General features: G+C 32.5%; 3 protein-coding genes across 4 annotated transcripts; all 3 read left to right on the top strand.

Annotated features, from left to right (window-relative positions):
• Positions 1-5,029: 5,029 nt before the first annotated feature.
• LOC115950960 (protein trichome birefringence-like 10) lies at positions 5,030-11,494 on the top strand. Its single transcript, XM_031068248.1, has 4 exons — positions 5,030-5,976; positions 7,342-7,731; positions 10,130-10,288; positions 10,772-11,494. The coding sequence occupies exons 1-4, from the start codon at positions 5,540-5,542 to the stop codon at positions 11,133-11,135; spliced, it is 1,350 nt and encodes a 449-aa protein (XP_030924108.1). The 5' UTR covers positions 5,030-5,539; the 3' UTR covers positions 11,136-11,494.
• Positions 11,495-13,743: 2,249 nt separating this feature from the next.
• LOC115995194 (NEDD8-activating enzyme E1 catalytic subunit) lies at positions 13,744-19,671 on the top strand. 2 transcript variants are annotated; one of them, XM_031119654.1, is made up of 9 exons: positions 13,744-13,976; positions 14,111-14,274; positions 15,000-15,202; positions 15,709-15,941; positions 16,036-16,098; positions 16,217-16,273; positions 16,580-16,701; positions 17,436-17,553; positions 19,288-19,671. In XM_031119654.1, exons 1-9 carry the CDS (start codon positions 13,875-13,877, stop codon positions 19,573-19,575), a joined length of 1,350 nt encoding a protein of 449 aa, XP_030975514.1. In that variant the 5' UTR covers positions 13,744-13,874; the 3' UTR covers positions 19,576-19,671. The 2 variants fall into 2 exon arrangements, with proteins under 2 accessions (XP_030975514.1, XP_030975516.1); XM_031119656.1 differs by lacking the exon at positions 13,744-13,976 and adding an exon at positions 14,404-14,472 and having other exon boundaries at positions 14,201-14,274.
• Positions 19,672-22,910: 3,239 nt separating this feature from the next.
• Positions 22,911-24,014, top strand: LOC115994035. The gene is made up of 2 exons (XM_031118046.1): positions 22,911-23,328; positions 23,460-24,014. The coding sequence occupies exons 1-2, from the start codon at positions 23,203-23,205 to the stop codon at positions 23,697-23,699; spliced, it is 366 nt and encodes a 121-aa protein (XP_030973906.1). The 5' UTR covers positions 22,911-23,202; the 3' UTR covers positions 23,700-24,014.
• The last annotated feature ends 3,791 nt before the right edge of the window (positions 24,015-27,805 follow it).

Genomic DNA, 27,805 nt, shown 5'->3' with positions numbered 1-27,805 from the left:
ATAAGCCCATAGTTTCCTTTATTTTTTGTAAAATAAGGTAGTCTCATATACGAGACAATGTTGAGCTAGCTCTTAATAGCATATACACCATTATGTGGCCAATGTCCTCTATATATAAAACTGATGGATACACAAAACGGTGACACGTGCCCCTTTATCAAAGCCTATAATAATGACATGTGTGAAAATATTTAATAATTATCAGACTTAATAATAAATAAATTTTTTTAAGGAAAAAAAAATCTTGAAAAGGAAAAGAATGGCCACATCTTTAATGTTAAAAACCGTATAAGATGAAGAATTTGACTAGAAAAAAAAATGCCAAAATTAAACGACTTATTTGGTTACAAACTTTAATTATATTATCATTACCATATTTATAATTACTATGTTATGAATAAATATTACAATAGAAGTACTCAAGTCTAAAAGAACAATTGCTAAGCAAAAGTGCGAGACCGGCTTGGCAAAGGGAAGATGGAAGATGTAATGCTAGCAAAGGGAGATTGGCATTCAACGAACTCTGAGAAAGAGAAACATTGAAATGAGTAAAGATAAGAAACTTAAAAATAAAAAATAAAAGAGAGAGAGAGAATCAGTAATAGAAAGATTTGAACGATTAAATAGAAAAGAAATTAAACCCCTCTCCCAAACCCCCAAAAAAAAGAGTCAACCTGTTGACTCAAATCAACCCGGTCCAACTTTCGGTTTCATTGGGTTTGATTTGACCTATTTGCATCAGTTTAGAAGAGAGATGAAGAACCCATACCATTTCTATCTTCTAGATTCGAGTGAGTCATATTTGGGTTAACATGTTTTTCATGAGTTCGAAAATAGCCTCATTTATACCAATTTTTATTCTTTAGATTTGAGCGAGTTAATGAATATGGGTCTAGTTTTACCAAGTCCAGAGGTATTATTTAAAGTTACCCCATGTATAAATTAAGAGAAAATTTGAACCCTAGTATGACACCAAACTCAACCCTACCATACCATTCTCTACAATCTATATCATTATAAATGTTCTTGGTGGGCCAAAAACAGTGGCAGTCCCCATTTAGACAATATAATGTCAATCACAATCAATTTACAATATTTATGATTTTTTTTTTTTTGCTTGAAATCATTTAACAATTTTTAATCGTATACAACTATTCCTATACATGTGGATATAAATGTACATCATGGTCCTAATCTTTTTTCTACATAAAATAGAAGTGACATGTACTATCACATCCTAATCATTCCTTAAAGGGCATTTTCTCAAGAAAATTTTGGCACATCACAGATAGCAAAAGATAACTAAATTTATACATATCAATAACTTTTTTTTTTCTTTTTTTGAGAAGAAATATATCAATAACTTGAAGTAGCACAGATCCTTTTCTTCCTCAAGCTCAATTAAGGTATTCATTCCACTTTCAGTTTATAATTAAAATTTTAAATAATGAATAAATATTACCTAATTCATGGCAAAGATGGTAGAAGCAAGAAAAAAATCTATCAACAAAAAGAAAAAAAATGGAGAGGTAGAGAGAGAGTAATCACTTTTTTTTGTCATTATCAGAACATGAAATAAATGGGAGAAGAAAATTAATTACCAATCCTTAATTATTATATCTCATACCATGCTCTTGTCTACAATCTCCATATAGATTACTCTATCATATTCAATTTGAAGTTTTGAACCCTTTTGGTCTTTTTCGGACTTCACCCAAAATCCATATCATTATAATTATTCTTGGTGAGCCACAATCAGTGACAATCTCCGATTAGACAATGTAATGTCAATCATTTTATGAATTTTAATCCTATACAACTATTCCCATATACATGTTGATATATATGTGCATCATGTCCTAATCTTTTTTAAACATAAAGGGGAATATGTATCATCACGTCCAAATCATTCCTTAAAAAGCTGCATTTTCTCAAGAAAACTGTGCCTTTAGTCCTGGCTGAATTAAAACACAGCAATTTTCACAACAGCATATTGGCACATCACATATAGCAAGAGATAACTAAAATTTTCACATGTCAAGAGTACATTATCCCCAATCCCCACACACGTACATCACATCCTAATCTATTTTGTGCTTTTTGTTTGCTTCCTTTTTCTTTTTTCTTTTTTCTTTTTTTGGGTAAGTAACATCATGCCTAGTTAGGATCACTACAATGGCTTAACTACCAATTTTAATAGATTAATTTAATTATTAACCCTATAGTTAATTAGTTAAGATTCAAATTGCTACAATCAATGCTAAGAGCCTTATCACTCAGTGAACCATGAACATATACACACAAGGAAAAGTATATGTTCATGGAGTGAAAACCCAATAAAAACACTTTGGGGTCAAGCCCAACCCAACAAGTCCACAATAGAAATTTGATTTGGTACATTTGATGCTCACACAAGTTTTCATATACATGTAATCAAACTAAGTTCCTAAGCCCTCCAAGTTTCTATTAGCAATTGTACACTCTGACCTAGGTACAAAGCCTTTTTTTTTTTTTTTTTTTTTTTTTTTGAGGGCGAAGGTACAAAGCCTTGTAACTTCAAAGTTACTCATGATTGCAAGTCGATACACCAACTGAAAACCAATCACTTTGCTATTTCAAAATCCTTGAAGATTTGTTGTTACCTATGTGGTTTCAACAAAATGTCCAACACAAGTATGGTGATCTTTGTGCTTGGAAAACTCAACCTCTCAATGATGAATCAATGGGATAGATGGGAAGATAAAGGAAGCTCTTTATATGGTGTGTTGTTGTTGTTGTTTTTTTTTTTTTTTTTTTTTTTGTGTGATTTTCTTGATCTATAGGTAATTAGGTTTGTTGAATTCTTGACCAAACCATCTCGTGAATTTTTGCCATAAGATTTTTTCCAAGCATCCAATTTCAGTTGACCAATCTTGTCTTCTCATTCAACCGAAATATCCAAATATGCATAATGAATAGCAATCTTCAACTTCAACCTTTACTTCACCCTTACAATTACAATGGAACATAGTCCAAAAATTTATGAATAAATTTTTCATAGAATTAGCCAACATTAAAAGTCCTAACACAATGGAAATTCAATAAGAATTGAAGTAGATTCAGAGCTGTGAATCAATCATTTTCCTTAGATGATATATACCCCCACTTGAATGAGTTTGCTAATAGGTTGCAGATAGTGGCAGCTCCAGGATTTTTTTCTAGGGGGGTCAATAGCATTATAATTTTTGTATGCTAAAAGTGGTGTAATTTTTTGCTAATAAAGAAGAAAAGTGCAAGGAAAAACAATTTCATTCCGCGGCCAATGGCAAAGTAAGCTAGAGTTGGAGGGAAGGTTTATTTATTTATTTATTTATTTTTAAAAGCGAAGTAGCAATTTTAAAAATAGAGCTACTAATACAACACTTTCACAACAAATTCATCTTGGTGGCAAGTTGTTAAAAATATGTAAAAAAAAAAGTGACGTCATTTGTGGGATCTAGATAAAAATCAATTAAAACTTGCGATTTAACTTTTATTTTAAAATTATTGTGAAAATAAAATTGTGAAAGTAGAATCAAGAAAATCATATTCAAGTTTATTTCAATTGGGATTAAACAAAATTTAAGATTAGGGTGTTCAAAGTTTTAGTTTAGGAGTCAAAACAAATAAAAAATAAAAAATTTTATATATAGTTTTTGTTTTTTTGGCTATGCTAGGGGGTTCATTTGAACCCCCTGGGCTGGCTGTATAGCTGCCACTGGTTGCAGAAAAACCGTCTTCATGATACAAATAAGCTTGGATTGTACAAGTATAAGGGCCTGTTTGGTGAGTTAGTTTGAGTAATGTTATTTGAGTGTTTTTGATATACATGTGAGTGAAAAAGTGTATGAAAATGTGTGTCATGTTGTTTAAAATGTGTAGTTTTGTGTTTGAGCAGGGCTGTCAAACAAGCCCTAAATCTTGGAGAATCTTGTGAATTTATGTATGGTGTGCCAAAATATGTACAACTTATAAAACCATTATCAAATCGATAAATAGCTAAAAATGGATGATTATATATAATTTACAAAGAATTGTCAATGAAAATACACCTTTGAAAGGTTGCTTGTGTTAGAGCAAGCACTTTAAAACGTTTTCAAGGCTATTTCTAACAAACAAACAAAAAAAACTAATTTTCCTTAATTTAAATCTAGTCCACACACGCTGTAGATTGTTTGCAGTACAATTTTATTGTTATTATTTTACATTCGAGTACCAATATACCATAAATTATAGTTGTATTTTGTAATCATTCAAGGAAAAATTAACAAACAAATTAATTCAATGGTAGTGTGTACAGTTAAATAGTACTATGCATTATTTTAAAAAAAAAGAACAAGATTTGTTTTATAGGTAAAACCCTAAATTTATATTTTATAATAAGCAAAAATATAATTTTGGCCCTTATATTTTGGAATTATTGTCAATTTGGTCTTTACTTTTTGACAGAAACAATTTAGTCCTTATTATTTTTAATTTGTAGTCAACTCAATTTGGTCTTTACTAGCAACAGCCACATCACGTCTATGGCTAGATAAGTCTTTGAATACACCATCTCAAGCACTTTACACAAGTTGTGTTTTTGGGGAATGGGCTTACTGTTGTTGTTTTTTTCTTTTTTTTCTTTTAGGCTCATGCTAACGAGTGCTCTTAGGGCACTCGTTAATAATCCATTTTAGAATAGTTTTGAAATCACTTTTATAGAAAATGAAAAAAAGCTGGCAAAATATTAATTTTTTTTTCTTTTTCCGTAAAAACTTTCTTTAACTGGATTCTTAACCAGTGTCTTAAAGGCACTCGTTAGCATTTACCTTTCTTTTATTAGTATGTTTATACATGTTTTCAATGGGTCTGAATAAACCATCTCATGAATTATGATCCCCATCCCCAGAAGATAAGTATACAGCCAAGGGTAATTGGCGGGAACCGAGGTTACCGTTAGTGAAACAATTTCGCTCGCTGTATATTATATATATATACGCATATGGAAGTGTGTAAGGCCTACGTTTCTTAAGAGAAAAAGTGGGATATGATCTCCTACCTATTGCACACTTTTTCTTTCGCCAATTAAGCCACTTCCAACACTCAAACAAACCTATTAATAATTCTCAGAAATCAGAGAAAGACCCACGTTTGTCTACTCCAATCTCTCTTTATTTCTCAGTGTCTCAGCACAGCATTTCATTCTGAAATCTCTCTGTATCTCTCCCCCTCTCTCTCTCTGATGAATAAATTCAATCTATAGGATTTGAAAACCAATCGTATTTGATCTTTGTTCTATAAACCAGTCTGTCTCGCTTAACGAAACTGACCTAGCATTAGCAACTAGCAAGGAAAGCAGTTGAGAACATGGTTCAAGTCAACTGCGCATTATCCTTGACTTTTATATTCCTTACATGCAAGACCTTTGCTTCATTTCTTTCACACTCTTTGCCTTTTTGAATATTTTAACTCAACATTTTGATCTTTCCCACTAGAGAAACAATACACAGGTTTCAAAATTTGTTCTTGAGCCTCAAATATGTCTAAGAGTACCCCATCTGAACCAGACCCCGAAGCCAAGCCTATCTTTGAAGTTTTTAATAAATTTAAATGCTTGAGACACTGTGAGCAGTCTGTGGGTTTTCTGGTGTTCTTTTATGTTAGTGTCTGTGTGATTTGTGGATTTTTCTACTTGGATTATAGCAGAGCTGCAGCTGAAAGGTTTTTATTTCCGGGCCATTCAGAGAGGTTCATGTCTAAGGGGGCCAATAAGGACAAAGGGGTTGAATTTTTTGGAGAAAAGGGTGGAGAGTGTGATTTATTTGAAGGGAATTGGGTGTGGGATGAGAATTATCCATTGTATCAGTCCAAAGATTGCAGTCTTTTAGAGAATGGATTTCGGTGTTCTGAGAATGGGAGACCAGACTTGTCATACGCCAAGTGGAGATGGCAACCCAAAAATTGCAACATGCCCAGGTTCTTATTAAGATGTTTTATGTTACTTTTTCATGCCAAAATGGCCAAATATCACTATGAACATAAAAATGGAACGTTGAACTCAAAATCTTGAAACTCGAGTACCTTGTATTCAATTCTTAATTTAACTTTGAAGTTGCAAATGATGTTTATTCAGTATTGTTAAAAAACAATTTTTCATATTTGGAGGATGTATTCAATTTAGGATTGGATGTTTATAAAGTAAGACTCCTCAATTAGTGGTAGATTGCAAAATATTTTAAAAAACAGTGGTATTTGGCCATTTTGGCCTACTACTTTTCATTGCTTTACTGTTTGGCTGCTGAGCAAGCAAATTAGGGAAGCTAGAAAGAATATGTGGTGTGAAAGTTTTTCAATATTAAGGCCATGAGAAATGAGGATAGTCCATTTGAGGTTAGATCCATTTCAAATGGAGAGACAAGATCGATATAGCGTTGCCCTTAATTGAGTTCTTTTTATATTTAATGATTTAATTAAATAATATTTAATTGATTTTCCATATTATAATTTTATATTTAAAATATATTTAGGTTTTATTAATATTTTATTTTCATTTTTGCTTAACAAGAGAATCGTCCAACAACCACACTATGTCCAAGCTAGGACGGATTTAAGATATACCTTGCAGAACTAATACTAATCAAATCAAAATTAATTTCATATAAAGAATGCATGCATAATAGTTAATAGAAAGATGTGGAAATTTATTTTCTTCTTTTTAAATGAATTTTAATTTACCTTGCTTAAGGTAATGAATGGTGAATGAAAAATAAAATTTGATTTTCAATTTTGATTTTGGTGTTAGATATAGAAGTTTGTTTGGTGTGTGTCTGTATTGTAGATTAAGTTGGAAATGTTGATGATTAATTTTTGTGAGAGATTGACATATAAAAGTTGAAGTCTCAAGCCGTTATGGGAAATTGATAGTCAATGATGATTTGGTGCACTCACATATATCATTCCTTCTTTCTTTTTTCGCTAAACAACTTAGAGTTTCAGTTGGATTGGATTTCTATTATTTCACAACTTTAAAGTTTTTAAAGAGAGAGATCATAAATTATGATGTGACTTGTAATATTATTCTAAATTAATATATAATATTTTTCTATCACGAAAATTAGTCTAAAATTTTTCAAAATTACTTAAAAAGTTAACATTACATGGATAAGTGTATGATATACCTTTCCTCAAAAAAAAAAAAAAAAAAAAAAAGTGTATGACACCTATACTCTTCCATTTCTAGCCTTGTATTTTTCCATTTTTATTTAAAAAGGACAAAAGGCAAAGGAAAAAAAAATGTAAAAACTAATTTGAGTATAATTTTCTTGTCACTAATCAAAACAGATTTGATGCAAAATTGATGTTGGAAAAACTGAGAAACAAACGGTTAGTTTTTGCTGGTGACTCAATTGGGAGAAACCAATGGGAGTCCCTTCTTTGCATGCTCTCCTCTGCAATTCCCAACAAAGATTCAATCTATGAAGTGAATGGCAACCCAATTACAAAGCACATGTTGTTCTTAGTCTTCAAGTTTGAGGACTACAACTGCACAGTGGAGTACTACTGGTCTCCATTTCTTGTATTGCAAAGCCGGGCCCTTTCAGGAGCTCCACAAAAAGTGAGGACAACCTTGAAATTGGATCAAATGGATTGGAGCTCTAAGAAGTGGAGAGATGCAGATGTGCTGGTCTTAAACACTGGGCATTGGTGGAGTTATGGGAAGACCATAAGACGGTAATTTTTTCCTAGATCTTGCCGTTTCTTCTATGTGTTATTACAATTAATGGTCATTTGCATTTGGCATGAGCCTTTTGGTTTTCATTCATCTTTAATTTTTTTGAAATATAATTTCGAAATTTCAATGGATTGGTTTTTTTTTTTTTTTAAAAAAGATAAAATTCTCTTTAGAATAATCTAACGCTCTGTTTGTTTTAGAGATGATGTTGATGGAGGAAAAAATGGTGAAAAGGAAAGATGTTTTAGAAAGCTAAGGTTATTTTTGGTAATAGTTTTTGTTTTCTATTTTCAAAAACTTGTTTTTTGGGAATATAAAGAAAAAATATTTTTCTTGTATTTTTGAAATCAAAAACATGTTTGGTAAGTTGAAATTAAAAAAAAAAAAATAGTTTTTTGAAGAAAAAATAGAAAATACTAAAATATGTTGTTATTAGGATTTGAACTCTAATGCTAACTTATTAAATGAGATAGATTCATCAAATTAAATGTGTGTTTTTAGTTTCCTTCACAAATTGAGTTTTGAGAACAATTTTTGTTTTCTGTTCATTTTGAGTTGCCAAACAAGTTTTTTAGTCTCAAAAATAGAAAATTGTTTTTTGAAACAGAAAATAATGAAAAAAAAAAAAGTTACCAAACATACCCTAAGTTGCTTAGAAAAAAGAATGAATGAACTAGCTCTTCAAGAGACACACTCTTGGAATAATACCCCATAGGTAGATTTCTTGGATTCAAATTCAACTAGTTACAATGAAGGCAATCTTGCTTATTTATAGTTACATAAGCAAGCTACTGAGTTAGTTGCAAGAACCCACCATGTGGCCGCCATGTGATTTGGCTAAAACCTAACGAACTTCTGTAAATAACTAATAAGCTATTGCATTTACCACTAACAACTTATCAGCTAACTAACTTTCTATTACAAGTTATAAAGGCTATTAAAAGTAAAACAAGAAATTACTTATTATACAACAGAAGCTAGTAACAGATAGATTTTAAAATGAATTGCATCAGATGTTTTCTTGAAAATTTAGTCATTTTTCAAGAAGCATTTTTTATAAAACTATCTCATTTTCCAATGTTTGGTAGCAACTTTAAATGAGTTGAAAAACAATCTCTTAACTTCTCTTATTTAGCTTGGTGTGAAATATGGTTGTTTTCCAAAAAAAATTTAGTGGAAAACAATCTTTAAAAATAAGTCATACTTTTTATATTGACCGAAGATAGTTTTCCTTTGACTCATCTATTTTTATACTACCAAACATCAAAAAACATGAGCATCTATCTTTACACAAGGTTTTCCATTGAAACAAATGAAGCGTAAGTGTATACGGTGGTATGGGTTGATTTTTTTTTTTCTATTTTTACACAAAATTTTCCATCGAAACAAACAAAATGTAAGTGCATACAGTGGTATGGGTTGATTTTTTTTTTTTTTTTGAGAGATAATTATAACATACTACTAATTCCGCAGTTCAAACCCTTTCCCCCCTAAACCCCCAAACACTTTATGCATAAAAAGATGTCAATTCAACTACAAGGCCCTTGGGGAGTTGGTTTTGAAAATAATAAAAATTGATTTAAGGATCCAACTAGCCAAAAGGCAATTTCAAAAGGTTGAATTGGAGTGCATGACAATTTCTTTTGAATTTTCTTTTTAAATAAGACATGTAAGAGTCGTGTTAGGGATGCTACAAATTTTAGGGGGGGAAAAAACCTTACAAAATGATGTCACAAATTTAATTCTAACATTTATTTATTATGTTGTTAAAGTTCACCAATTACATTTATTATCATTTCAATTTGTAATTTCTAAAGGTGAAATTCATATGTAACCAAAAGTTAGTTTGATATATGACATGGCGACTTGTGACAGCACGATAAAATGGAATCTTTGAAATATTTTGAACTGGTTCTACTTTATCTGGTAGATGTCATATCAATGTAGATAGTTTCTGGATAGATTTTTTTTTTTTTTTTTGATAAGTAGTTTCTGGATATTAAAGTGATGAGTGACATATATGCTAATAACAGCAGTTTGTCAGATAAGCCTCTTTTTTTTTTCCTCCTTGAACCTATTAATGGTTGAGTATCTTGGGTCTCCTTGACTTATATTTCAATAGGAAATGGACTTTACATCCTCTCATCTTTATTCTTTAGATTACAATTGAAATGAGATTTTTCTGTATATGAGTTCAATCAACAAGTCTTGTCCATACTTTTGCCCTAACAATTGTGAAGTGAAAAGATGGCATGAAGGATAATGCTAATTGTAGGTAGTGTGGCAGAGTCACTACGTACAAGTTACTTATGCAAGACATGCCTTTAGTCATGCTTTAGTTTTGATTGTAATAGATGCCATTTATTCCTTTTTTTTTTTCTTTTTTTTCTGGTTCAGGGGTTGTTACTTTCAGGAAGGTACAGAGGTGAAAATGGATATGAAAGTAGAACATGCATATCAGAGATCAATAGAGACTGTGGCAAACTGGATACAAACCGAACTAAATTCTAGCAAGACCCAAATTTTCTTTCGCACATACTCACCATTACATTTCAGGTTTGTTTTTCTTTCTTAAACAACATAATCTTTCCAGTACTCTACAACCTTCGTGTATTCCTTTTCCTTTACCCTTTCTTGTTTTAAAAAAAAAAAAAAAACCAGAACTATGATACCATGTAGAAATAGAATAAAGGAAATAAAATAAAGCAAAGAGACAAAGCTAAAACAAGAGAAAGAAAGAGAATGCAAGGAATTAAAATGATTTGGCCTGACAGTCTATGTCCACAACATAAAGTCCTTAATATATAGCTGCATCTTTATTATTAAGCCTTATGTTTAGGATTATGATTAATTTTCTTGTATTCCAACTTCCAAGTAAGATTAAGTTTATTTTGCTTACATTCAAAATAGAATTAGAAACAAGGAGTATGAACAATGTACTTGAGCCTTGACTAGGATTGGACCTTAGTACTTGTGAAGTAGTCTTATATGCCTCCTATTTGGGAAGCTAATTAAATTGCAATGTTTTGTATTATACAGAGGAGGGGATTGGATGACTGGTGGAAAATGTCACTTGGAGACACTCCCAGAACTGGGATCCTCATTGTCACCTTCTGATTCTTGGGATATAGTCAAAATAGCCAATTCTGTATTATCAGCTCACTTGAACACGTCAGAAGCACTGAAAGTTGAGGTATTGAATATAACCCATATGACTGCACAGAGGAGAGATGGACATTCATCTATATATTATCAAGATCCTAAGAAAGGCCCTGCACCTCTCCATCGCCAGGATTGCAGTCATTGGTGTCTGCCTGGAGTTCCGGATACATGGAATGAACTCCTCTATGCGTTATTCCTTAAGCATGTGATGACTAGCTCCTGTAACTCATCAAGGTTTTAGGTGCAAGTATGATTGATGAAGAAAGCCTCTTATTTATATGCCAACAAGATGAAGTGGACATTTATGCATAGGGTATTCAAATTCCTGAAAAACTATTAAAGGAAAGAAAAGATACTTTGACAGTTGGAAGAGTTTTGCAGCAAGGTTAATTTGAAAGCCAGTCTTAGTTCTTGATATTGATAGAGAGATCAGACAATGAGAATATTGGATTTTAAATAAAGAAGCACAGTTCAAGAATTTTTGGAATAAAGACACGACATTATAGAGAAACACTCACACATGGGGGCATTTTATTGTAATTACTAAAGATGGTGTACAATTCTTTGGGGGAAAATAATTTAATTAACAAAGTTATGTATTTCATAACTTGTATCAAGGACCAAACATTTTGTTCCTTTTTTAAAAAAAATTAAAAAGTTATGAATCTTAAAATTCCTACTTTGCCAGTTGAGAGAATAGTAGTAAGGAAAAAAAAAATTCTATATAAAATAATGGTATGAAGGTAGGACCGTAGGATCATGTTTGCTCACTTAAGAATGGTCCGCATAATATGTAATATTGTAATTTAACTTGGTAATTTTGGCCCTGCAAGTTGGGAGGAGTGTTTATCTAATTGTTTTGTTCGTACCCTATTTTGATCTCAAAACTAATGGAAAATTTTCCCACTAGCAAATAAATCTGGCTACCTTTCCTATCATCCTATTCTATGGTTCTTGTTAAAAGTAGAGACAAGTTGCGTTTCTATAGTTGCACTGCACAGTACACCACTTTTTAATTTTTATGCACAGAAAATTATAATTTGAACTTTTATCCAACATCTATATTATTATTATTATTATTATTTTGGTGAAACAAACTATTAACTCACAATTTTAGGACTTCTTCAATGAGGTTTCCAAGCCTAGAACTAAAGTCAAAGAGAGAATAAGGAACTCACAGTCTCAGCAACTATGGAATTGAAGTATTGTGTTTGATTCTTTAATTTGTATCTCATGATATGTACCTCTTTTATCTGAAGAACCAAGTTTCAAATCTTCCTTCCATAAAAATATAAGAGTAATTCAACTACCTATCATAAACTATTATATGATTTGTAATATTACTCTAAAATAGCATATAATTTTTGTCTATCACGAAAAATTAGACTCAAAATTTTCAAAATTACTTAATAAGTTGTGACATTACATAGGTATATGTATGATACCTATACTCTTCCATTTATAGTCTTTTATTTTTCAGTTTTCATTTAAAGGACATCAGGCAAAGGAAAAAAAATGTAAAAACTAATTTGAGTGTAATCAAAACTGATTTAATGTAAAACTGATGTTGAAAAAAAAAAAAAATCTGAGAAACAAACGGTTAGTTTTTGCTAGTGACTCAATTGGGAGAAACCAATGGGAGTCCCTCTTTTGCATGCTCTCCTCTGCAGTTCCCAACAAAGATTCAATCCATGAAGTGAATGGCAGCCCTGCCCAATTAAAAAGCATAAGTTGTTCTTAAAGTAACCGCATCAGAACTTGGGAAATAAAAATGAGGTTAGTTTTACACATTTTACCCAAGAAAAACACCCACATTAATATTTGCAAACCTTTATAAATATCCAAATTTGTTACAGTAACCGTGCATATATATATATATATATATATATGATTTAGTCTTCAAGTATAAGGACTATAAATGCACGGTGGAGCATTACAAGTCTCATTTAGGAGCTCCACAAAAAGTGAAGACAACCTTGAAATTGGATCAAATGGCTTAAATTGAAAAGGCAGGGCCACCTTGCGTCCTTGAACCGATAACCATTTACATGGGAGCTATAAATGTTTTAATCATATTTGTTGTGATGTTTAGAGCTCTGAGAAGTGGAGAAGATGTGGATGTGCTGGTCTTAAACACTGGAGCATTGGTGGAATTATGGAAAGACCATGAGAGGGTAGTTTTTAATTCTCTAACAGTTTCTTCTATGTGTTATTACAATTAATGGTCATTTGCATTTGGCATGAGCCTTTTGGTTTTCCTTCCTGCATCTTTAATTGTTTCAATATAAATTCGAAATTTCAATGGGTTTGTTTTGAAAATAATAAAAGTTGATTTAAGAGGCTTGAAAGAGCCATGTTAAGAATACCACAAATTTTAGTTATTTACCTTACAATTTGATGTGTCACTAATTTAAATCCAACATTTGTTTATTATGTTGGTTTTTTTTCTTTTCTTTTTTTCTTTTTTTCTTTTGAGGAACATTTATTATGTTGTTAAGGTGACACTAATTATATTTATGGTCACACCAATTTTTTTTTTTTTTTTTTTTTGAGAAGAAGGTCACACCAATTTATATTACAAAATTGGTAGTAATTTTAGAATTTACCAAGGTGAAATTTATATGTAACAAAAAGTTTTTTTTTTTATTTTTTTGACTAATTTGTAACCAAAAGTTTGTATGATGCTATATGTCACGGTGACTTGAATGCATCATAAAATGGAGTCCTAAAACTAAAAGTTCATGATATTTTAACCACGCCGAAGCGTAAAATCCAAGCTACGCACAACACAACACAACACAACACAGCACTGCCGGTTAATCGGGTTTTTTTTTTTTTTTGTCTGTAAAAAAAAAAAAAAAAAAAAATATTAGTGCTCTCTAGGCTTCACTGCTAGAGCTCTCAGAATTCAGAGGCTTCTTTTATTTATAACTACAAAAAGCGCAGAAACCCAGTCTCAGAGACACACCCACGCACAAAAATGGCGGAGACCGTGGTGCAACCAAGCCGATCGAGGGACCTCGACAAGCTCTTACTCCGCCCCGGCAATATTATCGGCAATAACTTCGATCCTGGCCAAGAAGTAAACCCTCTTTTTCTTTTCTCTGTGACATTTTGTCAAACACTTGGTGTGCAATTTCTTTTGCTATTATAACTATGGCTGTTTATCATCTTTTTGAAATTTGCTTTCTGGGTTTTTTTGTTGGTTGGTGGTAGTTGAGAGATGACCTTGCAGAATATGTAAAAGTGTTAGTGGTAGGAGCTGGTGGATTGGGATGTGAGTTGTTAAAGGACTTAGCTTTATCTGGTTTCAAAAATCTCGAGGTTATAGACATGGACACGATCGAGGTCACCAATCTCAATCGCCAATTTCTCTTTAGGTAAATTATTGTTCTTTTAAGTTCCATGAATTTTTGTTTCTTTGTTATTGTTATTATTTTGTGGTTTATTTTGTCTCAATCGAAGCTTATTATTATTACTCCCCAACGTTTTTATTTTTACTCTTTAAGATAGAGTATATGGATGACACCCTTTGTCATGGGTTATTTAGAAGATGGTGGAGCACTTGGGCTAAGTAGGTAATTTTTTTTTGTTTATGTTACTGTTATGGGTCTCTTTGCCTGTTGGAGTTTTCGTATTATTTGATTGATGGTTATCTGTATCTGTATATTTGTGTGTGTGTTATATGTATATATGTATGTATGCAAACGTGTATGTATTGATTGGTATGTAACACAGTTGTCCAATGAGTTTTGCCTATTAGGAAAAATAAAACAAGACAAACCCTCCTATTTGCCTATTTGAGAAGGGGTAGTTAATTTGGGATTAGCAAAATATTTATATTGATATGCATCTAGAGGTGAGTATACTTGATTTGCCATTGTTTAGGTTAGGGCCTATAAATGATTATAAGCGGTAAGCCAAAGTAATCTGCAATCATTGCATTTGCTCTGACATCATTTCATTTGATGTTTACTACATTTAGTGCCCTACGCAAATAGCTCCAACAATTTTTCTTGGTTAATGTGTGCTATATTATATTTCACATTTGCTTTTCAATATCTAGTTCGGAACTAATTTCTAACATTGGCTAATTCTTTTTAAGATTTGAAGATGTTGGTAAGCCAAAAGCTGAAGTTGCTGCAAAGCGTGTCATGGAAAGAATTAGTGGCGTGAATATCAAGCCACATTATTGCCGGATTGAAGAAAAAGACATTGATTTTTATAGTGATTTTAGTATAATTGTTCTTGGTCTTGATTCAATTGAAGCTCGGAGCTACATCAATGCTGTAGCTTGTAGTTTTCTAGGTATGTAGCCATAACCTATCCAATTTTATAAGTTTAGGTGGATGAGTTAAAGCTTTTATGCCATCGTAGTCTTTTGGAGTGGTCTCGTTGTTGGGGTTTTACTAATTGTTCGTCTCTCTTTGAGTTTTTTTCCTCCCTTAGCTTAGTTTCCTGATTACCCTTGTTGTTCATCATCATGAACTTCTTGTATTTCTCTTTTTTCTATCATTTAAAAAAGTTTTCTGCTTACCTATCAAAAAAAAAAAAAAAAAATTATAAGTTTCGGTAATCAGGTACAACTAAATTTTGGCCATCTCAATTGCCACATTATTTTATTGGTTTTTTACTTTTCTTATAAACTCATATGTAAAAGCAAATGCCAAAAGACTTACATTAGCCTTGGCATTGGCAGACAGCCTCCTTAAATTTCCTGCTGGGTTCATAAGGTATCATTCCAGAAGTGACTAGTTGTTAATAAACTCTGCTTGAGCTGATTTGCTTTGTCTCATTGTTGTTTGGAAATTTAGAGTATGACTCTGATGATAAACCCCGAGATGAAACAATGAAACCTTTAGTAGATGGTGGGACTGAAGGTTTCAAGGGCCATGCTAGGGTTATTATACCAGGGGTCACGCCATGCTTTGAGTGCACCATCTGGCTTTTCCCCCCTCAAGTAAAGTTCCCCTTATGCACCCTTGCTGAAACTCCTAGAACTGCTGCTCATTGTATTGAATATGCCCACCTAATCAAGTGGGATGAGGTAATAAATTACTCACCATCTTGTTCTCCCTTTTCCAAAGTGTGTATTTTATGTTAATTCTTTGTTATCATCTAAACATGCATTGTATTTGTAGGTTCATAGTGGAAAGACTTTTGATCCAGATGACCCAGAGCATATGAAGTGGATCTATAATGAGGTTAATAGAATGCAGTTATTTGCCGACATTTTTTTTTCTTTAAAGTTATTTACCAACTTCTTTCTTTATATTGATTTCTGTTTGTGGCCATCTCACTGTTGTTACCCATATCCTGTAGGCTGTCAAGAGAGCTGAGCTTTTCGGCATTCCAGGAGTCACATATTCTCTTACTCAGGTATTTGTAATTGAATAGCCCGGGATGTCAATTCCCCAAAAGCTTAACTTTCACTCTATTTTATGCCCAAGTACTGTGTGGTTTGTCTAAGATGTTCTTTGGTTATCATATATTTAAAAAAATCATTTTTAAAAAAAATGGCTTTCATCTCTTTATCATTGTGAGAATGCTTGTGAAAATAGTATTTAGCTTTTGATTAATATTTTTTCTAAATATTTTAAAGAATTCATTGTAAAAATAAAGTCAAGAGTCAAAGTTTCAGATATCTAAATTGTTATTTAAGTGGATTCACCTTACTGTTTACAGGGTGTTGTGAAGAACATTATTCCAGCTATTGCTTCCACTAATGCAATTGTATCAGCTGCATGTGCACTTGAAGCTTTGAAGATTACGACAGGATGCAGCAAAACTCTATCAAACTATTTAACGTGGGTCATAATTTTCCTATTATTTTTTCTTAGCAAAAAATGCCTTATAATCTTGTCCTTGATTATGGTGATACCCTTTGATGATAGATATATGTATAGGAACATTCATAATTATCATACCAAGATTAGGGCTTTTTGATACTTGAAAGGTCATGTGTCTTAAATTGCATGTGTTTAGACTTTGGAGACTGAACATAGTACCATTAAGGGTGGATGTCCCTGAAATTGTCTCATTTGATATGTTTATTCTACTTAATTGGTATTTTCCTATTGCATAACAATTTTTAAACTATTCAAAACTTCATCTATTTTCCCTACAATTTGTGTCACTCTTGGATCCTACCCTGTGGGTTATTGATTCAAGATAATCATATTGGTCAGTTTTGTGTCTCCTAGAAGCCTGTTTGGTATAGCTTTTTTTGGGCATATTTGGGTTATATACAACTTTTCAAGACTTTGTTCTTTCTGGGTATACTTTTTCCTAACATATTTTTTAAGTCAGATAAACCAATAGAAATAACCTATACCAAACAAATCATTAAAACCCCTTGTTAATTGGTTATTCTAATTTTGTTAAAACACGCCTAAATTTGTGAGTGTGTGTGTGTGTGTGTGTGTGTGTGTGTGAGAGTGTGTTTTTTCTTTTCTAAAATATTAATCTAATTTGGGAAACTTATTTTTATTTTTCTAATCAATTATTTGGAAAACTTATAAACTGATTTAAACCTTTGTAGGTATAATGGGGCAGAAGGGCTTCACACTAAAGTAACTGAATTTGTAAGAGACAAGGACTGTCTCGTATGTGGCCCAGGTGTTCTTATTGAGCTGGAAACTTCGGTTACTCTGCAAAAGGTGATTTTAGTTTACACTGTTAAATTATGGACGCAACAATGTTCTCTGTTCTTAATTTATTGTTCTTGCTTTTCCATATTTGATATTTGGATGCTGTTTTATCTGGTACAGTCTGAGAATCATTGAACCTGTTTGGTTTGGTTGTACATTCCTTCTTTATGCATTAGTTTGAGAAGAAGAACCAAGTTGGTGATTTATTTAGTTTGCAGTTGATACCTTTAGTGAAGTTGCTTGATCCTAGAAGCTAGCCATTAATAAAATGAAATTCCCACTTGAACCTGTTAGAGTCCGAAAGCAATAGCCAACCTGAATTAAACTAAGGTCTACCTGTTTGACTCTTTGTAGACCTTGATTTTTCCTCTTCTATTGATGCTGATTTGGATCCTCTGCAAGTTTATTTCTAGCTGTGACCTTGGATTCCTATTAAAAATGATTTCAGCTCAGGGAAAAATAACTTTGCCTGAATATTTCATGCTTCAAGATTTTTTTTTGGGGGGGGGGGGGGGGGAGGAGATGGTTTTGTTGAATCATTTATAGATGAGATAGTTTGATGAGCATGATAAATATGGAAGGAAACATATAATTCAACAATGAGTTTGAGGAAATACTTTGTCAATAAAAAGATATTGGAACATTAACAAAAGTTATACTAATTATTTTATTGATAAAAAATTGTCCAAAAGTTAATATTAAGTGTAATTAGTAGGAATGCACTAGATGGAGAGTGCTCCTTTCATTTTCTATGTTAGGTGAATTTTATTCTTCATCGTTAGATACAGTGGGGATACAGTGGATATGCTTTTTGAGACTCTAGGTATTGCACGTGAATCTTTCTGTTCATGGGATTGATGTGTGCCTTTATGCTTCCTTCAGAGAAAGGTGAGGTAAAGAGAAAAGTTAAGAAAGAAAGAAAGATGATTCTTTCCTCACGTTTGGCAGGGTGGGTAGAAAAGATATGCTTTTCTTAGCAATTTCTTTTCTTTGCCTTAGCTCTTTCTAGGAGCCAGATATATTTGAAATAATTTGAACTCTGAATCATCTCTTTTGAATGCTAGTAGCAAGGCATTATTCCAAATCTAGGGATAGACCCACTTTCCAAGTTCGACAAGTGTTATAGCTGGAATTTGTTTTTTAAATCTAAAGCTTTGTTACGAGAAACGTAGATTAACTTTTTTATTTTTTTGCTTACAATAAGTGGAGATGACAGGATCGGTGATTTGAACTCAAATTCTCATCTATGGGATAACTAGAAAATGTCACTGAACTACAAGACTCTTAACAACATGCTAAACTTTAGATTACCCTTCTGTCGTTCTTTTTTAGCTGGAATTTCAAATGCATTGTAAAAACCACAAGTCTTTTAACCTCCGAGTGATATATGTTTGTTTTCTTAATTATATTAACTTCTTTTCACCGGCCATGCATCTCTTGTTTATTTCATGTTATACATTTTAGTGTTGAACAATAGTTGTATTGTATCGCTACATAAATGGTACATCTCAAATTTCCATTCGTCAAAGTCATTACACAGAAGTTGATATAGTAAATGGTGTACAATCTCAAATTCACAATCATCAAAATTAGTGCTCTACTTTTCTTCATGTCTATCAAAACAAAATGAATGGTAGTAAGTGCATGAGCAAGATAATTACATTTTGATTTTCAGCTGTCTTTGCTATTTTATGCTTGCCCTAATTTACTTTTTTTTTTTCTTTTTTTTTTTTCTTGGCACAGTTCATTGAACTACTCGAAAAGCATCCTGATCTGCTATTATCAAAAGCTAGTGTCACACACCAAGGGAGCAGTCTGTATATGCAGGCACCTCCGGTACTGGAAGAGATGACCCGATCAAACCTAAATCTTCCACTTTTTGACCTAATGGGTAAAACTTCAAGGGGTACAATCCATGTGACCGGTACAACCAGCAAGAACGACACGAAGACCTCTGTACTGAGAAAATTACGTGTTTTTTTTAAGGGAGTTGATGGGGTTACAGACATGGAAATGGCTGGCGGGGCATAACTTATGTAATGCTTCTCAATTTACTTTTGAAGCCAGAAGTTGTTAAAGCTTTTAAAACATCCTCTCCATCTCTCTCCGGTACCTTGAAATTTAGAGCAGTCGAAGGTAAAAACTGATGAGGCTAGGTTGAATTCCATTTGATTCTGTAAAATTTTTCCATAGATGACTGTTCTATAGAACATTTGAAGTAGTGAAATTTTTTTTTTTTTTTTTTTTTTATTGAAAATGATTTGAAGTAGTGAATTTGAACCAAAAAATTAATTTACACAGGTAAGTTTCATTTATTGTCTAAATCGGAGTAGATCAAACTTTTTTTTTTTGGAGAAACCGGAGTAGATCAAACATGTTACATGCCCAATTTATGATTCCCATGATGGATATTTGGATTCTTGTTACACTTTAAAGAGCGTATGGTTCAATGTGATATGCCCTTAATGTGATGCACATTACGATGATGTGACATTAAGATTTTTTATTTATATTATTTTTTCTAACATTACTATGATTTAAAATTACAAAAAATATTGCATCATCCTAATTTTATTACCTTTATAAACAATGTAATGTTGTATTCTTGTATTGAGATTACATTAATGTAAGATTACAATAATGTAATATTACGGTATAATATAACACCACGGCGAACTAAACACTATGTAAATATGTCTTGTATATATTGTACTATGTAAAACAGCCCATGCAAGACCTCCAGAATTTTGAAGACCACAGAACTTTCTCAACCCATTTCTTGTCTCTGATCCAGCAATAACAAAACGAGTCCCCTGAATTATTTTCTCCAGATTGCATAAAGGGCCTCTCAGTCTTGGATGGTCAAAACAATTGCTAGACACCTCTTAATTGACCAAGAAAAATCCCTTTTGCCGTTCCTACTCTTACAGGTAAAAGGAATGCCTTTCAATCAACTGTTCCTCAGTACTCCAATGTATCAAAACCAGAATTTGCCAACTTCCACAGCTCTATGCCCATCTTTAACCCCAGCAGGCACCTCCTGTTTTGCGAAGTATCAGCTCCAGCCTCTACACACCATAGTCTCGAAAGTTTAGTATATTAATAATTAAGAACATGATGCGCACTTTATGGTTTATATATTAAAGTTCCTCTCCAAAATACTTTTGACTCTAAATTGCAAAAGTTGTGCACTGCTTTGTGCACAATCCGGTGGGCCACACTGTGGATCTAATGATTCTAATCGAATCCCCATATCACGTGAGGGGGGTTGATGATGATAGCTGTAATGAAGACAGAAGAGTAAAGAGCATAATTATGAAAAAGGGAAGAGATGTCAAATTTAAGTGATAAAAATAGCAAAGAATCCAAGGCCGCTAAACAATTATGTTGAACAAAAATTACTCACAAGTAGGGTACTTGATAATTTGATTGCTCTTTAGGTCAAATTCGTTGGTATCAATAGGTATTTATTTCGTGTAGACGGGATTCGATTCTTAATTTTTTATTTGACCACAAAAAATTTCACCGATTGAGCAAGCCTTAACTAAAAGGGTTCAAAATAATTTGAAAAAATGAGCTTGACAAGGGCTGAAAAGTCCCAAGATTGCAGAATTTCTCCAAGGGTAGAAGACAGGACTCACATGGGGAGCAGACTGCCAAGCCCTTTTGAATGTTCACAGCCACTCACTTTTAGTACTAACTCTTAAGTTATGTAGTAAATCTTTCTTGCTGAAGGAAGAGGATGAGGCACTTTTGTGTTGGGTCCTAATACTTTTGCCTCTATTTAGTATCTAGCTTCAAAGCTTTTAGATTACGTTTGGACTCAAGGGAAAAAAAAAAGAAAAGAAGACCAAAATAGTAGTTAAAAATTAAAATATGCTAATTTTGGTATATTTCATTTCCCCATCTATCCACATCCAAAAGTACCAAAGGAAGATTTTCATTGGGATTAATAAAAGCAGGCCAAACCTTAGCTATTGGAATCATTTAAGTTCTGAGCAACAACAAAAATGAAAAACAAAAATTGCATAGAGACATGTTCATAGCTAAAATAATAATTAATTCACCATTTCATTTAACATCTAAAATCTCCCAACTCCACAATTATTATACTAGTTTCCTAATAAAGGACTGGTTAGACATTGAACATACATCTTTGCAGATATATCATTACCTTCTGTCATCAAATTGCCAATTGCAACTAGGATCCAACATCAACAAATAAGGAAGAATTGGAAGAGGAATAAAGCACCGGCAAACTGCTAACTACCATCTAGCAATTGCACTCCAAGATATAATGAAAGTCAAAATAGACAGTGCTTATTCCATGATACAATTAATAACAAAAGAGATATCCATGCACCATAATATTGAAAACGAAAGGGTCCCTTAGCCAGCCAGCAAACAGTGTGGAATGTGGACCATACATTGACATTTGACACCCATAATTCAGAATTTGCTTTCCGGAGAAGTGTAAAGTACTAGCAGATGAGGTATGATGAGTTTAAAGAAGAAATGGAAAATGAGTTGGATGAAACAAGTTAATTAATGCATGTATTTGTTCCAGTACTAGTATTCTAGAGTAGTCACTTTCTACTGCTTCATTGACACCTCTTCTCTGTGTCACAAAAGATGAAAAATGAAAAAAAGAAAGTAGTATATATGCTCACAACCATAGGTTGATGGTCCTCCAAACTCATGCAGAGCTGTACCAACAGTTTCATTCTTCTTAATTATGACTATTGGCCCACACAACAAGGTTTTCACTATTCAAACAAAGATGCACTGTAGCAAATGAATCTGATTGACCAATTGTTTTAACTGATTATTAATCCATTGGTATTACATGCATACGTCTTTTAATTTCCACCTTTCAATTTAAATAAAAGCATGCGGTCCTGTTAATCCTATTCTTCCATATGTCACTATCATTTGTGTCTTATTTAAGTTGTTCATAAGAAGGTTAAGGCTTTTCTATACAGAGAATATTCACAAAATTTCCAAATCTATGAAATACAAAAATAAAATAAAAAAGATATGTCCTAAAAAAATAATTATATCAGACAATATTTACATGATTTGGCAATTTATTTACATCCATGGTGTTAAAGTCAAACCCTAGAGTCTATCACTTTGTGAACTAAGCCTCAAAAAACCTGTAATTAAAAACCATAGCGCTTTTTTATTGGGTTGAATCATAATCCAGATTAAATACAAATAGATTCCACATAGCCAAACATCTTAATTATTTGCCATTACCCTTATTAGGATATTAGCTAAGGATGAGAGAGAGCACTCATTTACAACCAAGAGTGGTAGAGATTGAGTCTATCCTAAATTAGATATCTGGGTGTGGGTTGTTGCCGGCTGGTCCTCATCTCTTTCTTCTACTGGATAATATCATAACACACTTCCATGAGCTTTGTGGGTTCGTAGGACTTGTCCAGATTGGCCAACTAGACCATGACCCCACCATTGCACATGTACATCCCTACTAGACCATATACTTCAACTTACCTATCCCTACCTTCCTTTCCCTATTTAAACCTCTTTATCCCCATTGAGTTTGGAGAAAAGAAAAAAAAAAAAAGATACCACAAAAGTGAAGAACAATAGAACACCAAAACACACAAACAGGGTCTAGTTTGAGTAGAAATAATGGAAGTGGCCATGGATGTAGAAGATGATTCATTTTTTGCAGACTTAAGCAAGCAAATCTCTCTTTTAATCATGGATGACGACGAGGAAGACCCGGTTGCAAATTGTCCTTCAGTTTCTCTCCAGGTTCTTAGTTCTTCATTTTGTATATATATATATATACACTTTGTATTTTCTTGTGCTATAAGTAACCTTTTTTTACTTCTAAATTTTTTTACTTATTTGGTTACTAAATGAGTGTGGTTGAATTTTTTCAGAATTTTTCTCCAGCAATCCAACCACCTACACAATTACCTCAATTTCTTTATCATGAACAAACTTGCAAAAGAGAGAGCAAAGGAACTGGAGTTTTCATCCCCCAATTGTCACAGCCCAGAAGGAAGCACAGGCAAGGAAGACTTGCTTCTTACAACACAAAATCCCAGAGACAGCCTGATAATACTAGGATGGTTTCCCAAGTGTCTTCAAAGTATTCTTTTAAGCCAAAAAAAGTTTGAGGACAGACAGACCATCATGAAGTGTAGGATTTAGATTCAATAATCTCTACTAATGAATTATTCTTTGCCTAAAATGTGCTAAGGCAAGGATCTTGTGATTTTTAAGGTTTATATATATATGGTGATCATGTACATGGAAAAGCTATATATGTATATATACTTTGTTCCTTAGTGTGTCATACAGAGGCTCACCACTCCCAACTGTGGACAATGGACATGTATGGTGGTTAATTATTGAGCTTGATAGAGAATAAGCTTCTGTATTGCTCATTTAAGACTATTGATCAATTTAATTTATTTAGTGTTCGTGTATTACATTTTTGGCTAATACCTTTGGTTGCTACTTGTAAATACAAATTTCTAGCTATCAGAAATTTAATGGGAACATCTTAATTAGAATAGAGCTGAACATATTAACTATTGGTAGCACTAAATTGTGGATCTTGTGAGAATGGCCACCTTTTCAACAATGAGCAATTTGTTAAAGAAACTAGCTGTTGAGCCTAAACTTTCAGTCTTTTTCTTTCTTAATCATTTTCTTGATTTCGGTTGGCAAATATGGAATCATTCTCCTTCATGTAAAGATTTGGATGAGGTTAACTACATTGGCATGTTGAATCTCCAACATGAAGCTAATTAAGAGAAGATTTTATGTATTCACTAGGAAAAAATAAAACAAAGATGCTTTAACATCCTTTTGAGCAATTTGCTGGTTATTGTAATACAACCTAAAAGAATACAAAGATGCCATGATTGTCAACATAAGCTTCTGTTCATTATTGGATTCCATTAGGGCCATCAACAAGCTGCACAATTGAAGGCATCAACTTTGAAATTTACCTTTAATCATGACATTATTAGTTTGTTCTCTCCTTTTGAACTTTTTTTTGAAACTCTAGTGTGAAATGATTAGGTGGTTTGACCTATCATTACCATACTCTCTCATCTTTTAACCATTTATTGCATTCCTCTCGTCCTCTGTTTATTTTCCACTAATAGCAAAAAATTTCTCAAAATGTTTTGTACAACTAAAATCTTTTATAAGTGACTCCCTGTTTTTTTTTTTTACCTGTTCTAATCATTTAAAAGTTAATAAGAAAAATAGTACTATTTATAACGAATTAACTACCAAATCATATACAAATCTTATGTCACACTTTTTTATTTCACTTCATATTCCATCCATCATAATTTGTCATATATTTGTTTAACTTTTTTTATAAAATTGTATTCCTTTTAAATATATGTGAAATCTCACATAAGTTGAAGGTGTACATCACAAAACATAAGCTTGAAATCCTCCCACATTTGTTTATTTGGTTTAATTACACTAAATGATTAGCAATAATAGAAAAAAAAAAAAGGGGGGGGGGTTATGATTTATGAAAGACGCATTAACATAAGCTACTCTATTAGGCTTTTGTTAAATAAAAATAATAATAAATAAATAAATAAAACAGATATTAAACTATTAAGACAAGTATGGTACTTTAGATCAATCATCACAATTAAATCTTTAGAACTCAAAAAAAAAAAAAAAAAAAAAAAAAAAAAAAAAAAAAAAAAAAAAAAAAAACAAATTGGGTGGTGGACCTAAGAAGTGCTGAAGCTATAGCTAGGGTCCAAAGCTAGAGATAGCAAGATCTAGTAGTACTTAATCAATTAGTTAATTGAGGACTCCTACTTGAATGTTTTTTTGAAAACATAGTACACTCTTTACCAACAAAACATAGTACACTTCAAATTTTATTTAGAACTCGCAAATTGGGTGGACCCAAGTAAAGTGCTGTTGCTAGAGCTATAGTACAAAGTTATAGCTAGCAAGATCTGGTAGTACTTAATTAGTTAGTGGAAAAAAATAATAATAATAAGATGCTTTAAGGAATTGGTTTAAAAAAATACTTTCAGAAATTTACTATGAGAAATTGAAAAAGATAATTAATTTTTTTTGACAATTTTTTATATTTTCTATAAATATGGTATAAAAAATTTTCAAAAATAATTTATTAATAAATACCTTAAAGACACCCTTTAACCAAACTCGTTAATTAATCGAGTTATTATATTTAAAATCGCGTTTTGAAAACATAACATCATTTAATATTTCTATTAATGATAGTAGATTCATTCATAAAAAAGTAATTGAATTTTACTTAGGCTATTAAACCTACCATAATCCTCCTTCTAAACTCAAGACTGGGTGTAAATAAAATATATGACACTTTCAATTGATGTGTTCTAAGGGAAAAACTTCATTCTTTTCCTTGAAGATATCTTTCTTTCCAGCATTGCATCTCATCAAGTCATTTCAATTTTGCTGTCATATTCAAGTTCTTTTCCCCCCTAACATCATGTTTTCCATTTTCTTTAGGCCATCTTTCTCATTTCCATTTCTCACATAGTTTTCAATTTCAGTCACCCAATTGTCAATCCCTCATATCACATGACATATATTTATGGTGGGAACCAGTGTGTGAAGAACTGGACCCCAAACTTAGATGCCTACTATTTGTACTTGTTTTACCAGAAATGATTTTTTTTTTTTCCCAAACTAAATTATTGAAGTCATAATTTGTCAAAGGATTCTTTATCATTACAGAGAAGAGTAAAGGAAAAATAAATAAATAAATAAAGCAAAAGATAAAGATATTCCTAATGGAATATTTGCTTTGATTGGTTTTGAAATCTAGTACCAGGCTATACTAGCTAGCACCCACTTATACAGGCCATATAATACGTACTTCAAACAATTGCAAAATCATTTTGAAGGATAAAATGAATCTAGTGGGTGTCCACACCTTTTTTTTTTAATTTATCTTCATAGCTTTACACATAGGCAATTGGTACGAGGCTGATTCAGAAAGTGAAAAGAAGTATGCACCACAGACTTAAAACATACCAAAATGATGCAGCATTTGAACTCATTTCGAAAGAGCAAAGCCATATATCTTGGCCTTTAATAACCTCCAACTTCGTGTCATCATGTCTAATCACATTGAGGAGAGAATTGATTTGAGGCCACAACTAACATTGAATTATCTAGTAAGCCCAGAGAATGTAGCTGTCCCAATAATGTCATATCATGTGTTAGGGATGGGATGTGATGGGTCACGTTGAAGCAAAAAAATCTGCTACTCATTGTAAGGTCACACTGAGGGGCAGTACGTAAAATGGTGAATTCAATGGATCCAATTATATATAATTGATTGAGTGACCCAATTATCTATAATGGATTGTAGACTCGTAGGCCAGATTCCTTGGGTGGAAATGAATCACCATTTTTTTTTGAGATGAAAATGAATCACCATTACTGTGAAGTAAATAAATGCGCTAATCCGTTAGCTAGAAGAGACTAAAAGCTAAACTAAGATTTTGTTATTTTCGATAGTTTGCCTACAGACATTTGTATGCTTCTATTTTATGACAATGTCAGATTATACTGTGAGACGATTTGTCCTCAAAATTCTTTTATAGTTCTGTTTAGTTAATTAAAGTCGTTTTTCTACCTGTTAACAATGTAAAGTGAGAGAGAAAGACTGAATAGTCTGTATATTTGATGTGTAAAATAATGTACAATAGAAACTTTATATAGGCTAGGTATGTGTGCAGTACAAGTAAAATAAGTAAATTACAAGTACAGTATATTGGGCTAAGCCCAATGGACTAAACTAGACTAAGCTATACACTAACATCCTCCCTCAAACTCAAGGTGGCAAGGAGGAAGCCAACTGGAGTTTGGATATAAGATCTCGAAGACGACCAGGCGGATGAGTCTTAATAAAGATATCAGCAGGCTGGTCAGCAGAGGAGATGGAAAACAACTTGAGATTTCCTTTCTTGAGATGCTGGCGAGTGATGTGGCAGTCGATCTCAATATGCTTGGTGCGTTCGTGGAAGACATCATTATGAGCAATGTAGATAGCACTACGATTGTCACAATAAAGAGGAGTGGCAGTAGGCTGTGGAGCATCCATGTCAGCCAAGAGCCAGCGAAGCCAAACAAGCTCACAAGTGGTGTCGGCAGGGGCACGATACTCAGCCTCAGTACTGGAACGGGAAACCACATCCTGCTTCTTGCTGCGCCACGAGACAAGAGAAGTACCTAA

This window comes from Quercus lobata, chromosome 6 (genome assembly GCF_001633185.2).
Source record: "Quercus lobata isolate SW786 chromosome 6, ValleyOak3.0 Primary Assembly, whole genome shotgun sequence".
NCBI lineage: Eukaryota > Viridiplantae > Streptophyta > Magnoliopsida > Fagales > Fagaceae > Quercus > Quercus lobata.
Note: the sequence above shows the minus strand (reverse complement) of the source record. Positions and strands in the feature narration are given on the sequence as shown.